We start from the raw sequence: 12,180 nt of genomic DNA, 5'->3' as shown, positions 1-12,180 counted from the left end.
TGCATCATACTATTTGTACCATATTTTGGGTAAAACTGCACCAATCCTCCAGACCAGCAATAAACATGCAAATGTGCCATAAACAGAGACAAAGAAAATTTCTCCCGCTCAAAATTCATGCCTCTGATTGGCCATCCCACCCAAAAGGTGGGTGTGGATAGGAACTTTCAAAAGTCATTAGCTCAGACTAATCTTGGCTCAATCTTTTTGAGACGGACACTATCCAAGACTCAAAAAAACTCTCCTCTTGAGTTTAGATTTTCTGGCAGTTTTTTATCTTCAAGTAAGTTTGTCGATCCGCTGTGGACTTTCCTATCTTCAGAAGAACCAGGAAAACCTCCAGCTCACTTCTAAAAGAACACATCAAGAACCTCCGTTGTATACCGCATCAGGATTCTTGTTCAACAACGAAGCCAATGCAAGTAACCATTTACAACTATTTAGATGCATGTTTAAGTTTGAGCCCCTTTTAAGGTGATTTTTGATTCTTTGATGATTCTCATTAGGTTGTGGTTAATTGATGTGAAATACTGCCATTCTTTTGCTCTTCTCTCTCTCTTCCTTACTTTTCTTCATTATGTATATGTGTTTTGCTTAGTCTTGTTGTATGTTAGCTGTAGTTTCATTGATTAAGTCCCTTATATTTACAATTGATTGCCTCTCAGATTGAGTCACTGAAGGTTGATCTAGCTACATGCTAAGTTAATGCTAGTACTGTACGAAGGAAAGGTATTCTTTCTTGGTCAGGAAAATAATCTTTCCTTGAATTTATAAATTATTATATTGTCTGCTTGGTGGACGGACAGATCAAATAATTGTAATTTTGATTCTACTACAGTTAATTCTAAGATCTAATCTAAATATTTATTAATTATAGCCAGTTATAATTAAGTATAAATATTTCCCTTTTGAGCTAATTTGCAGCAGCGTCTTGACTGTCGTACAGTCTGACATTATTGACAACTGAGATCCCACAGTGTGACATGATCATCATGTTCATACAGTCTGACAAGTACAATCAGGTCTGGACTGGGACAAAAAATCGGCCCTGGCATTTTTTGTTCCAGGCGGCCCAACACCACTTTGATAGATATATATACAGGTGCATCTCAATAAATTAGAATGTCGTGGAAAAGTTCATTTATTTCAGTAATTCAACTCAAATTGTGAAACTTGTGTATTAAATAAATTCAGTGCACACAGATTGAAGTAGTTTAAGTATTTGGTTATTTTAATTGTGATGATTTTGGCTCACATTTAACAAAAACCCACCAATTCACTATCTCAACAAATTAGAGTTTGTTGAGATAGTGAGACACACATTCAGGGAAAAAATTAACTTAAATGATTGTAGCAAATGGCTGCAATATAACAAAGAGTGAAAAATGTAAGGGGGTCTGAATACTTTCCGTACCCACTGTATATATATATATATATATATACACATATACCAGTCAAAAGGTTTTGAACAGTAAGATTTTTTATGTTTTTTAAATAATTATTTTCTGCTTTAATTATTTGATCATTATTTGATTCAAAATACAGCAAAAGCAGTAATATTGTGAAATATTTTTACTATTTAAAATAACTGTTTTCTATTTGAATATATTTTAAAATGTAATTTATTCCTGTGATTTCAAAGCTGAAATTTTTAGCATCATTACTCCAGTCACATGATCCTTCAGAAATCATTCAAATATTCTGATTTGCTGCTCAAAAAAACATTTATTATTATTATTATGTTGAAAACAGCTGAGTAGAATTTGTTCAGGTTTCTTTGATGAATAGTAAGTTCAGAAGTACATAATTTATCTGAAATATAATTTTTTTGTAACATTATAAATGTATTTATCGTCACTTTTGTTCAATTTAAAGCATCCTTGCTAAAAGTATTAATTTCTATCATTTCCCAAAAAAATTAAAGAATTATACTGACTCCAAGCTTTTGAATGGTATATGTATAATGTTACAAAAGCTTTTTATTTCAGATTACTGCTGATCTTTGGATCTTTCTTACTGTTCAAAAAATTTACGTTTGAATTTACGTATTCTACAATCATGGCGCACGCGCACATTAGGGTTAGATGCCTGCCTCCGTTGCGCGTCCTTATCAAGCACTTTACCGATTCAACTACTCTCTTCTTCTCCTCCTGCCTGGCTCTTTGGCCCGCATCACTCACCGCAGAGCAAGCCTGTTCTTGATGAAGCTGCTGTGAAAGCGTGGGAAAAGCCGACGAGAAAGAAGTTGGGGTGAAGCGATCTTTACATAGGTGGAGCAAAATACTTCATTGTAGAGAACTTTGTAGAGAACTGCACTCCCGCGGGACCCAACGCAACAGGGTGTGGCGCGGAACAACTCTTGATGGGCCAGTGCGGGCGGGAAGAGACTTGTGTGTGTGTGCGGGATGCGGGAGAATAAAATGATTTGCAGGACTCCCGCAAAATAGAAATGATATAAACATTAAAATGTCTAAAACATATAAATTGTTATTTATGTGTTGCACAAAAGCAAAAAGAACAATTAATAACATTAAAATGATTAACGCACAAGCTAGGCAGAGTTTCTATTCATAACACGTGTTTAAAGGGTTGCTCAATGTAGCCAGTAACAGACTTTTATCAGCTGTTGATTTCTGGAACGCAATGGCCAACCAGAGGTGATTACTGTAGTTAGAATCCACTCACAGTAGTGCTGAAATTGCGTGCTCACGAATCGTCTCATTTTAATACACGGAGTGTAGACATTGTGAAAGATTCATTGTGCATATGTTCATTGTGTTATAACAGAGCTTTATGCGATCGCGATGAACTGAGATGTCAGCTTTTAGTGATAATAAAGGAAGTGCTGCTCGCATTCTGCCATGCCAAACCATGCACACAGCAGCACATGCTTTCTTTTCTGTTAAAAATAATGTTAATGCTTAGCCTAAATAACAAATATTTTTTCAGGAGCATTTATACTGGGATGTTGTGGATCTTAGGATATGTTACAGAACCATTTAATGTAAATTTATTTGATGTGCTGAAAAAAAATCTATGTACAGATTACTTTTATGCGGGCGGAAGCGGGCCCTGATAAGGTATTTTTCTGCGGGAGCTGGCGGGCACGGGACAGAATCTTGCGGGAGCGGGACTGAAAAATCCGTCCCACGCAGATCTCTACTTCATCGCTCCATCTATAGCACATTGTGATTGGATGTTTACACTGTCAAAACAGTAGACAAACCAATGGGCCACTGGCTGCTCGCTGTCCCTGCGTGATACTCTTTATAGTATATATATATATGTATATATATAAAAAAAAACATTCTGTCGGCCCCTTAAATGCGTCGGCCCACTGGGAAAATGCCCGGTATGCCCAATTACCAATCCAGCCCTGAGTACAATCCTAAAGGACTTTTTAAAAAATCGCACAGTGTGAGCCCGGCTTTACATGTGTGTACCGATTTTCGTACATGTAGCCTACGTAAAACGTAGCTCGAGGTGCACTCCGTTGAATGTGTACAGGTGGTGCTATCGAGCCATTTTGCCACACCCACTTCTGAAATCCATATCAGATGTAAATTTTCTGAAAGACACGTGTGCAAAGTTTCATGAGTTTTGGAGCATGTTTAGGCCTGCACTTTGGAGAAGAAGAACAAGAAGAAACGGAGCAATTCCAATAGGGTCCTCACACCATCGGTGCTCAGGCCCTAATTATTTATATACATACATAGACATTTTAATGTAATTACAATTTTCGATATTTTTGGTCACAGCATAATTGTTTTTTGATGCCACAAATCAGTTTTGATGACTTTGCAATAATTATAAAATTTGAAAAATAGTAATAATATAAATTTGTATAATTTATGTAAGCAAATAATACAAAACACTCGAAAAGAAGTGGAAAGATAGATGCAGAGAGAAAATTACCCCTCAAAAAATTAGCCTAAGAAGCATTCTCCTCTTAACTCAGAGCAGAAGTTTAGTCACTCTTTCTTTTTATTTATTTATTTATTTTGTTGTTGCTAAAGTCAGCTTTACAGGAGCAGCATCAGGTAAGCAGTAAACGACGTGCTGTGCATTGCAGCCTTTAGATGTATGGGCATTTACATTTTAAGGGGGCTGTATGTAATTTTTGGGCTGTACTAAAGCATGAAATACAATAATATATTTGCAGATATTTAGGAAACATACAAAGTGTACATACTTGTTTCTATAAAACACAATGCTATAGTCAGTTATTCTACTTCAAAATGTGCATTCCATGTCAGAGGTTGCCAGTTGGTGGAATGAATGAATTAATTGAATGTAGTATCCTGAGAAATATATGCTGCTTATGCAGTATTTTAAAAGAATATTCGTTCACAGAAAATGTAATGGAATTTCTTCCTCAATAAAAGAAAATCACTTAGTATTAACTTTGTTTCTAAAGAGTTTAACCATTTTTTGTCTTATTTCTTTGGCTTGAATACCATATATTATTGGATTCAAGCCAGGTGGAATAATATGAAACATTACACTACCTAGTTTCCTAGTTTCACCATATACAGGGAAACGATGAAGAAAAATTGCAACACACCCAGACACAAACATAATTATATAAACAGTCAAGTGAGCACTGCAGGTTTTTATGGCTTTGCTGTTGTTTGCTTTGTTTTTACTTTTGAAGCATACCATCCCTATTCTGAGATATGTTAATGCCACACTCCCTATTGAGGAGGCAAATAAAACCACAGTGAAAGTCAATCCATATACATTATTAATCACGGTATTTTCACAGGATAGTTTAAAAAGTGAAGGATTATCACAAAAATGGTTTTGAATCACAGATCTGCAGTGAGACAGGCGCACACTGAGGCCAATCACAATTCCCACCAGCACTACTGCAACACCCCAGGCTGCTGCTGACAGCTTAACCACCATATTATTGCTCATTATAGTTGAGTATCTCAGTGGATTGCATATGGCCACATATCTGTCATAGGCCATGGTCATTATCACAGTGTGAGATGCTGTACCATTCAAATGAGTAAAATAAGCTTGAATAACACACTCCACATATGTGATGTAGCGCTTAGAGGGGTCTTTTAAAATATCCCTCAACAAGTGTGGCAAAAGAACAGTAGACCCTAATATATCATTCAGTGTCAAGTTGCAGAAAAGAATGTACATAGGCTGGTGTAAACTTTTTTCTACTAAAATCTGAATCATCATCCCAATGTTAGATAACATTATAAATATGTATAGAATCAAAATAAGGATAAATGCAGGAAAGATTGACTGCGGTGTAACATTCAGTCCTTCCACTAGTAGTACACTGTATCTGAATGTCAGGTTGTCCATCTGTAGCCTAAACAAAACATACAGATATAATAACAATAGGACTCAGCTCTTGTATAGCATGTAATATTGCACATTACTCAGTTTCTTTATTTAAAAAACCTTGTATTATAATTACAGCTATTCTAATAAAACAAAGAATGAGACATCTTTTTCACACTATTTTTCTGTCCTTATACAAATATGTACATGTGCCATGTTTAACCACATTCTTTTAACTTTACTGTAACAATGTCATTGGAAGTGCTACCTAGTTTTCCCAAGTCATTTTGATCTAATTTTATGTCCCATGCTAGTATACAGAACCTAATAATTATGTGTGAGATTATAAAACATTTAAGAGGTATAATACCAGATAATATTCTTTACTTACTAACATATATGAGTGATAGTTGTTCCGTCACTAGAGAATCAGCTTTTGACACCCCCTCCTTCTCAGCGTAGCTTTGTTATCATGAGATTCAAGAGCACACTCTGCTTGTCTGAATAGTGTGCTCGGCTATTTTATATATGTCTTGTCTTGTCATCATTCCTCAAGAGTGAAAATAGATCTTGAATTTTCACACACATTTCTGTTGGGCTTATGAATGCAAAATAAGTTTTGTTCAGCATGCACTCTCATGAATGTTCTCATTATAAACAATAAAGTGTAAAATCTGATGTAAGCAAGATATTCATTTTGCAGTGTAGTCAGCTTGAGTGATAACAATAGGAGTTTAAATATGCAAGTTGAATAAATAAATGTTTAAATAACCCATTTTATGCTATTAAAATAACCAGTGTAAAGTCTTGCATTTCTAATACATAAAAAGTAACTAAACTAAAAAGCAAAAACTAATTCATAAATGGTTCTTAGCTTGTTTTGTCTGTGTAGCCAGATTATAATGTGAGAAGGCTAACAGTGGAAAAAGAAGTGCCGATACTTCCCATTCCCTAAAAAAATTCACTAGTATAAAAGTACTTTTTTAATTGTAATAATTCACAATATATGTAGAGCAACAACAAAAACCATGAAAATAAAAAAATACATTTTATTACAAATTAGCACCAGGAAAACTGTGATAGCAAACACAACCAGAAGGAGATGGCAAAAGACCACTAAACCAGCTACCTTGACATGACTGTGCATGTTATTATATGGGTCAATTTAGAATTACTAAAACACTGACCATTGCATAACCTAAAACACCTTTGGCCAGCATCCATTATAAAATGCTTGTGCTTTGAAGCCAAATACATGCCAAAAACAATAATTTACTGACATCAGGACATGAGTCGCTTATTGGATCCTTGAACTAAAAAGTTTCCAGGAGTTTACCGGTTTAAATGGCCAATATTGTGTAATTCCCCCTCATCCTACCAAAACAGCTCTGATGCATCAAGGCATACATTTCACAAGACGTCTGAACATGTCCTGTGAAATCTGGCAACGAGACAGAGTTCTGCTAATTGTGAGGTGGGGCCTCCATAAATTTGATTCGTTGGTCCAGCACATCCCATAGATCTGTGGAATTTGGAGGTCAAGGCAACACTGTGAACTCTTTGTCACTCAAAAACATTTCTGAACAATTTTTGCAGTGTGTAATTGTGCATTATCCTGCTGAAAGAGGCCACTGCCATCAGGGAACCCGACTGCCATGAAGGAGTGTGCGTGATGTGCAACAGTCTTTAGGTAGGTGGTACATGTCAAAGTAACATCCACATGAAGGCCAGGACCTAATGTTTCCCAGCAGAACTTTGTCCAGAGCATTACACTGCTTTCGCCGATCTGCCTTCTTAGTGCATCCTGCTGCCATCTCTTCTCCAGTTAAACAAAGTACTCATACCCCACCATCCACCTGACGTAAAAGAAAATGTGATTTATCAGACCAGGGGCCCGTTCTTCGTACGTCGCTGATGATATCATTGTGCTAATCAGGATCTGGCTAATTCGGTTCTTCAATCGCACCTGTTGTTGTTGATTAGTATGGCTAGATTGTGCTATCTGAGATAATTGCGCGTTCATGGGTTGGTTTAAAAGGGGCTATGTATCGATACTCAAAACCACGATCAGCAATGCAGCGATTGACTGGCGGCAAGACAGCATCGTAATGACATCATACAGTATAATTCAAAAATACACCTGATGAAAAACTTGACACATTTTTGGACTTTTATAAGGAAACAACCAAGCGAACAAAACTACATAAATGTTATAATAGATAAATAAAATGTGCACTGTTTTTATTTTATAATTTTTTACATGATTCCCAATTATTTATATTCACGATTTCTAATATTTGTACAGGCTTTACATTTTTATTTCAGTGTAGTAATTATCAATTCATTTAATTTTATATTTGAACAGATTTGTTACGTGACAGCATTAATTAAAGTTTCTTAAGGATCAAAATCATGTTATCTGTATCTCCTGTGATCCATCAAGCCACTCCCATAATAGCTGTCATCACTCAAATTAATGCACGACTCTACATTATCTGTATAGCATGTGTGTAAGACTCAAATACAATTAAGAAGTAATAATTTTATGACAAAAGTCTTTCAGTGAGTAAAACTGAAAGTATTAAATAGTATTAAAGACTACACAACATTATTATATTATCTTTAAATTAATTTTTAAATGATTATTATTTTAAATTATTGTCCCTGGATTAGTACTGGGTACTCTTGTAATAAAGTCGCTGTGATGAGTGGGGCAGGGCCGAGAGCCGTGGGAACGGAGCGAGGCCGGTGGAGTAAGTGATAATGCACGACACCTGCGCAACTCTCGAGTCCCATGGAGGAGCTCCGGAAGGATAAAAGGAGGAGTGACGACAGTGCAAGACGAGAGAGGACCAGGCCTGGATTTATGTTGTTTTGGTTTTTGTTTGTGCATGGCAGTCATCCGTGAGGGGCTGTCGCTCTATTTTAAGTTTTGTGTTTATTTTATTAAAATTGTTTGAATATTCGCCGGTTCCCGCCTCCTTCCCGATCTAAGAACTGTTGCAGACATGTAAATAAATTAGATCACTTTGTATTAACTTTATTTCTTAAAAGTTAAAAAATCCTTTGTCTTATTTCCTTGGCTTGTAAACCATATATTATGGGATTCAAGACTGGTGTAATAACATGAAAAAATACATTAGCTAGTTTCCTGGTTTCAGCATATACAGTGAAATGATGGAGGAAAATTCCAACAGATCCAGAGACCAGCATGATTATATAAACAGTCAAGTGAGTGCTGCAGGTTTTTGTGGCTTTGCTGTTTGTTGTTTTGTTTTTTCTTTTGAAGCATACCGTCGCTATTCTGAGATATGTTAAAGCCACACTCCGTATTGAGGAGGCATATAAAACCACAGTGAAAGTCAATCCATATACAAACCCGATTCTAAAAAAGTTGGGACACAATGTCATTTACAGCGTTTTGCTTATAGTATAATGAGCCACGTCCACTGATTTCCACAGCCAGGGGTGCGTTTCCCGTACAGGGTCATTCTATAGATTCGTCCACTTTGGTATGGCAAGATGTCTTAAAATGCATTTATTTTTTTAACATTTAAACTTAGACCACATTATTAAATTAGCTTTTGACTCTGTGAATACACATAAATAACAGCTTAATAATTTGTTATGTTTTTTGTGCATTTATTTAAAGACCACATGTAGGGTGATATCAGGTAAATTGGGCCACTTTTTGGTTAATCGCTTGGGACACTAAGAAAAAACCCATGTATGACATTTAACTGTGTTCTTATGGTTAATAAGGACTGTTTTTAATGTTATTTTGATGTTGTTGAATTGATTTAATAAAATATAATTGTTCAGACCCTACAGGTTTTGAAACATTAGCTTTCCCACATTTTTTGAGATAGCAGTGTTCAGGTAAAATGGGCCGGCTTCTCGTCAAACTGCAAAGTGAAATATACATTTCTGTGGAAATCAGTGGACGTGGCTCATTATACTATAAGCAAAACGTTGTAAATGACGCGCGCTCTATGCAACCAAAACGGTGTTTTTTACGTCGTCATATGGCAATATGAACGGCGTAAAAAGCGGCGCTTTTCATGCACACTAAAACGCCGTCAGATGCGGTGTCATTGGCGTATTTTCGTGCATTTTTTACGTATTTTTTGACGGAATATTTCCTTATTTGAGTGACTTTTGATGTGAGTTTTTTTTTATTTTAGTACTTATTTAATTTAGTTATTTAAGTAACTTATTTTGCTGCTGAGACAGCATCTTTAATTTCAGTTTAAGTTTTTCATCTAATAAATTTTATTTTATTTTATGTTAGCTTTAAAAAAGTTTTAGCTAACAATAGCAACACTGACATACACATGCAATGGTATTACGTCACCCACATGCACTTTTACTCTCTCTGCTGTTATAAACCTGTGTGTTGGCGGGATTTAGTCACAGCACGCCGTTCGTTTTTTCGGTCGGAGGTTTTGGCAACAGCTGATCTGTGACTGGAGTGTGCATGGTGGGTAGTGACGTAGAGTCCGGAAGGGATCCGGAAATGGAGGATGAAATGTTTGGCGTGGATGAAGAGGGAGGGAACGGGAATAATGAGTGGAGTTTAGTAGAAAATCGGAAAAGAAAGAAAATCTGGAGTAATACATCTGAAACTGACAGTGGAAATGAAAATCATCCGATAAGAGGAAAGAAAGAGGAGTTCAATTAAGGGGGTCTGAATACTTTCCGTACCCACTGTATATATATGTCCTTCTCTACCAAATCTGTTCACTCCACACTCCAGATCAGTAGGTGGCGGTAATGCACCTTTAAGTTGTGCACATTTAAGCCAAAAAAACATCAGAAGAAGAAGAAGAAGAAACCTGTGTGTTTTTTTAATTGTATTTATTTGAGTGACGACAAATCGAAATACGAACAAAAAGAAATAAAGAGAAATGACAAACGATTTGATTTTATTATTATTGTTAGCCTATTATTATTATTATTTCGTTTTGTTTGAAAAACGGACAAATTTAATGAAGCTAGATTTTTCGTATTTTTTTTGTTTGTGGGTAAAAAATAAGCTTGGGCTATGCTTTAATATTTATTTCACATGCGTGGGCGGCATTAGGCCTATTTTAGTCTGATTATGATATATTATTGATTATACGTTGCTATCTTTACCTGAATCAATAAGCCGCGCGTCGCATCAAATCTTCTTTTGGGCCTGGGGTAAATTCCAGGCTTTACTGAATAGGCTGCGCTGATCGTGGGTGTGAGGCGAACACAATGCAGATAAGGAGCTCAGACGATAAAGAAAAACAAAGTTGTTTCTCTGTTACCACAATGCACAATGCAAGGGATCGCGCATGCGCCGCCGACCCGAGAAGTGCAGTGTTGCGCTTTATAAGATGTATATTTGCAAGAAATATAGCCTATGCAACAGCCAAACAGTATGAAGAAACGTTGTGACTAATTTGCAGAGCGGTACATCAGATGCACTCTTATTCTGCTTGATGGGACAGACAGTAGACACGCTGAGTTGAAAAGTGGCGTTTCAAGGCCGCTCACGCACAAATGCATAAGCTAATTTTTTTTATCCACGAACAAAAAATACGAAAAATCTAGCTTAATTTTCGTTTTTCCGTTCTTCAGACAGAACGAAATAATAAAAGTGATGATGATGATAATGATAATGATAATAAGATAATAAAATTAAACTGTTTGTCATTTCTCTTTATTTCTTTTTGTTCATATTTAGATTTGTTGTTAAATCAAACTTGAGTCACTCAAATAAAGAATCTGATCTGATCATCTAAAACAAGTCATATCCTCTGGGTCTGAGCGCAGTTATTGGATAGCATATTGGAGATTAATCCTATGACGCTTCAGTAAAAATATTACAATACATTTAAAACAGTGTCTTTTTATAACTTCAGCAGCGTGCAGATGCTCGTTTATGTCAGGACTGCCGCGACAGCAGCGCCGACAATCGCTTAGTTCGCTCACATAATGAAATCTATAAAGGAAAATCATATTGTTTTTTACCTACTGTTTGTAGGCAAAAAGTATGATAAAGACGTGGAATCGACCTATGTTCATTGTTAGTAGAGATGAAAATATACAAAAAGTTACTTTGTACATAAATATTTCCTATCAGTTCACAGGCACTTCTTCCGCTAAAACGATCTGTGGTAAATTAGTCTGGTCTGGTTCTGTTCATCATTGATTGGATGAGAGCAGTTCAATATTACAGGCTGTGGAAATCAGCGACGTGGCTCATTATACTACAAGGAAAATGCCATAAATAACGCGCGCTTTTGTGCAATTAGAACGGCCTTTTTTACGGCGTCCTGTGGCAAGCCGAACGGTGTTAAAAGCGGTGCTTTTACGGTTTACGTGCGTTTTTACGTGCAACAAGGAGAGAAATACATCCTCTGGCGACAGTGGGCAATTATACACATGTACATTCATGGTAACACTTTACGATAACAGTACATGAATTATCATGTACTAATACCTGAATTAATAATTACTTGACTATGAACTAATGATGAGTTAAGATACGTATTAATCAAGAACTAATGAAGAACTGACTTAACTACGACATGAGTCATATGAACTACTGCATGAATAACAGTACCTTAATTACACGTTAGTTCCTGCATGTTAGTTAATGTATTAATTATCACTGTGGGGTAAACTAAATCATACATCTAGAAGCAAGATGTATGAAAATGGCACAATGTAAAATTGTTTATAAATTTGCCACCTGCAGTTGTCACAAACGTCAGTGAACGACAGTGGATTTCTTGCAATATTTACGTTTAACCTAACTTATCCAACACACAATGATGCATTCATAATTAAAAACAATTTCATCTCATTCTGTTTTGAGTGATTCCACTGCTGCCGTCCTAC

The 12,180-nt window shown here is 36.1% G+C and overlaps 1 protein-coding gene across 1 annotated transcript; it reads right to left on the bottom strand.

Moving 5' to 3' along the window:
- Nucleotides 1–4,389: 4,389 nt before the first annotated feature.
- On the bottom strand, nucleotides 4,390–5,328 carry LOC107574620 (olfactory receptor 146-like). The gene has a single exon (XM_016261063.1). The coding sequence runs from the start codon at nucleotides 5,326–5,328 to the stop codon at nucleotides 4,390–4,392; it is 939 nt and encodes a 312-aa protein (XP_016116549.1).
- Nucleotides 5,329–12,180: the final 6,852 nt, after the last annotated feature.

The sequence above is a fragment of the Sinocyclocheilus grahami genome, unplaced genomic scaffold, assembly GCF_001515645.1.
Source record: "Sinocyclocheilus grahami isolate Dianchi unplaced genomic scaffold, SAMN03320097.WGS_v1.1 scaffold2289.1, whole genome shotgun sequence".
NCBI lineage: Eukaryota > Metazoa > Chordata > Actinopteri > Cypriniformes > Cyprinidae > Sinocyclocheilus > Sinocyclocheilus grahami.
Note: the sequence above shows the minus strand (reverse complement) of the source record. Positions and strands in the feature narration are given on the sequence as shown.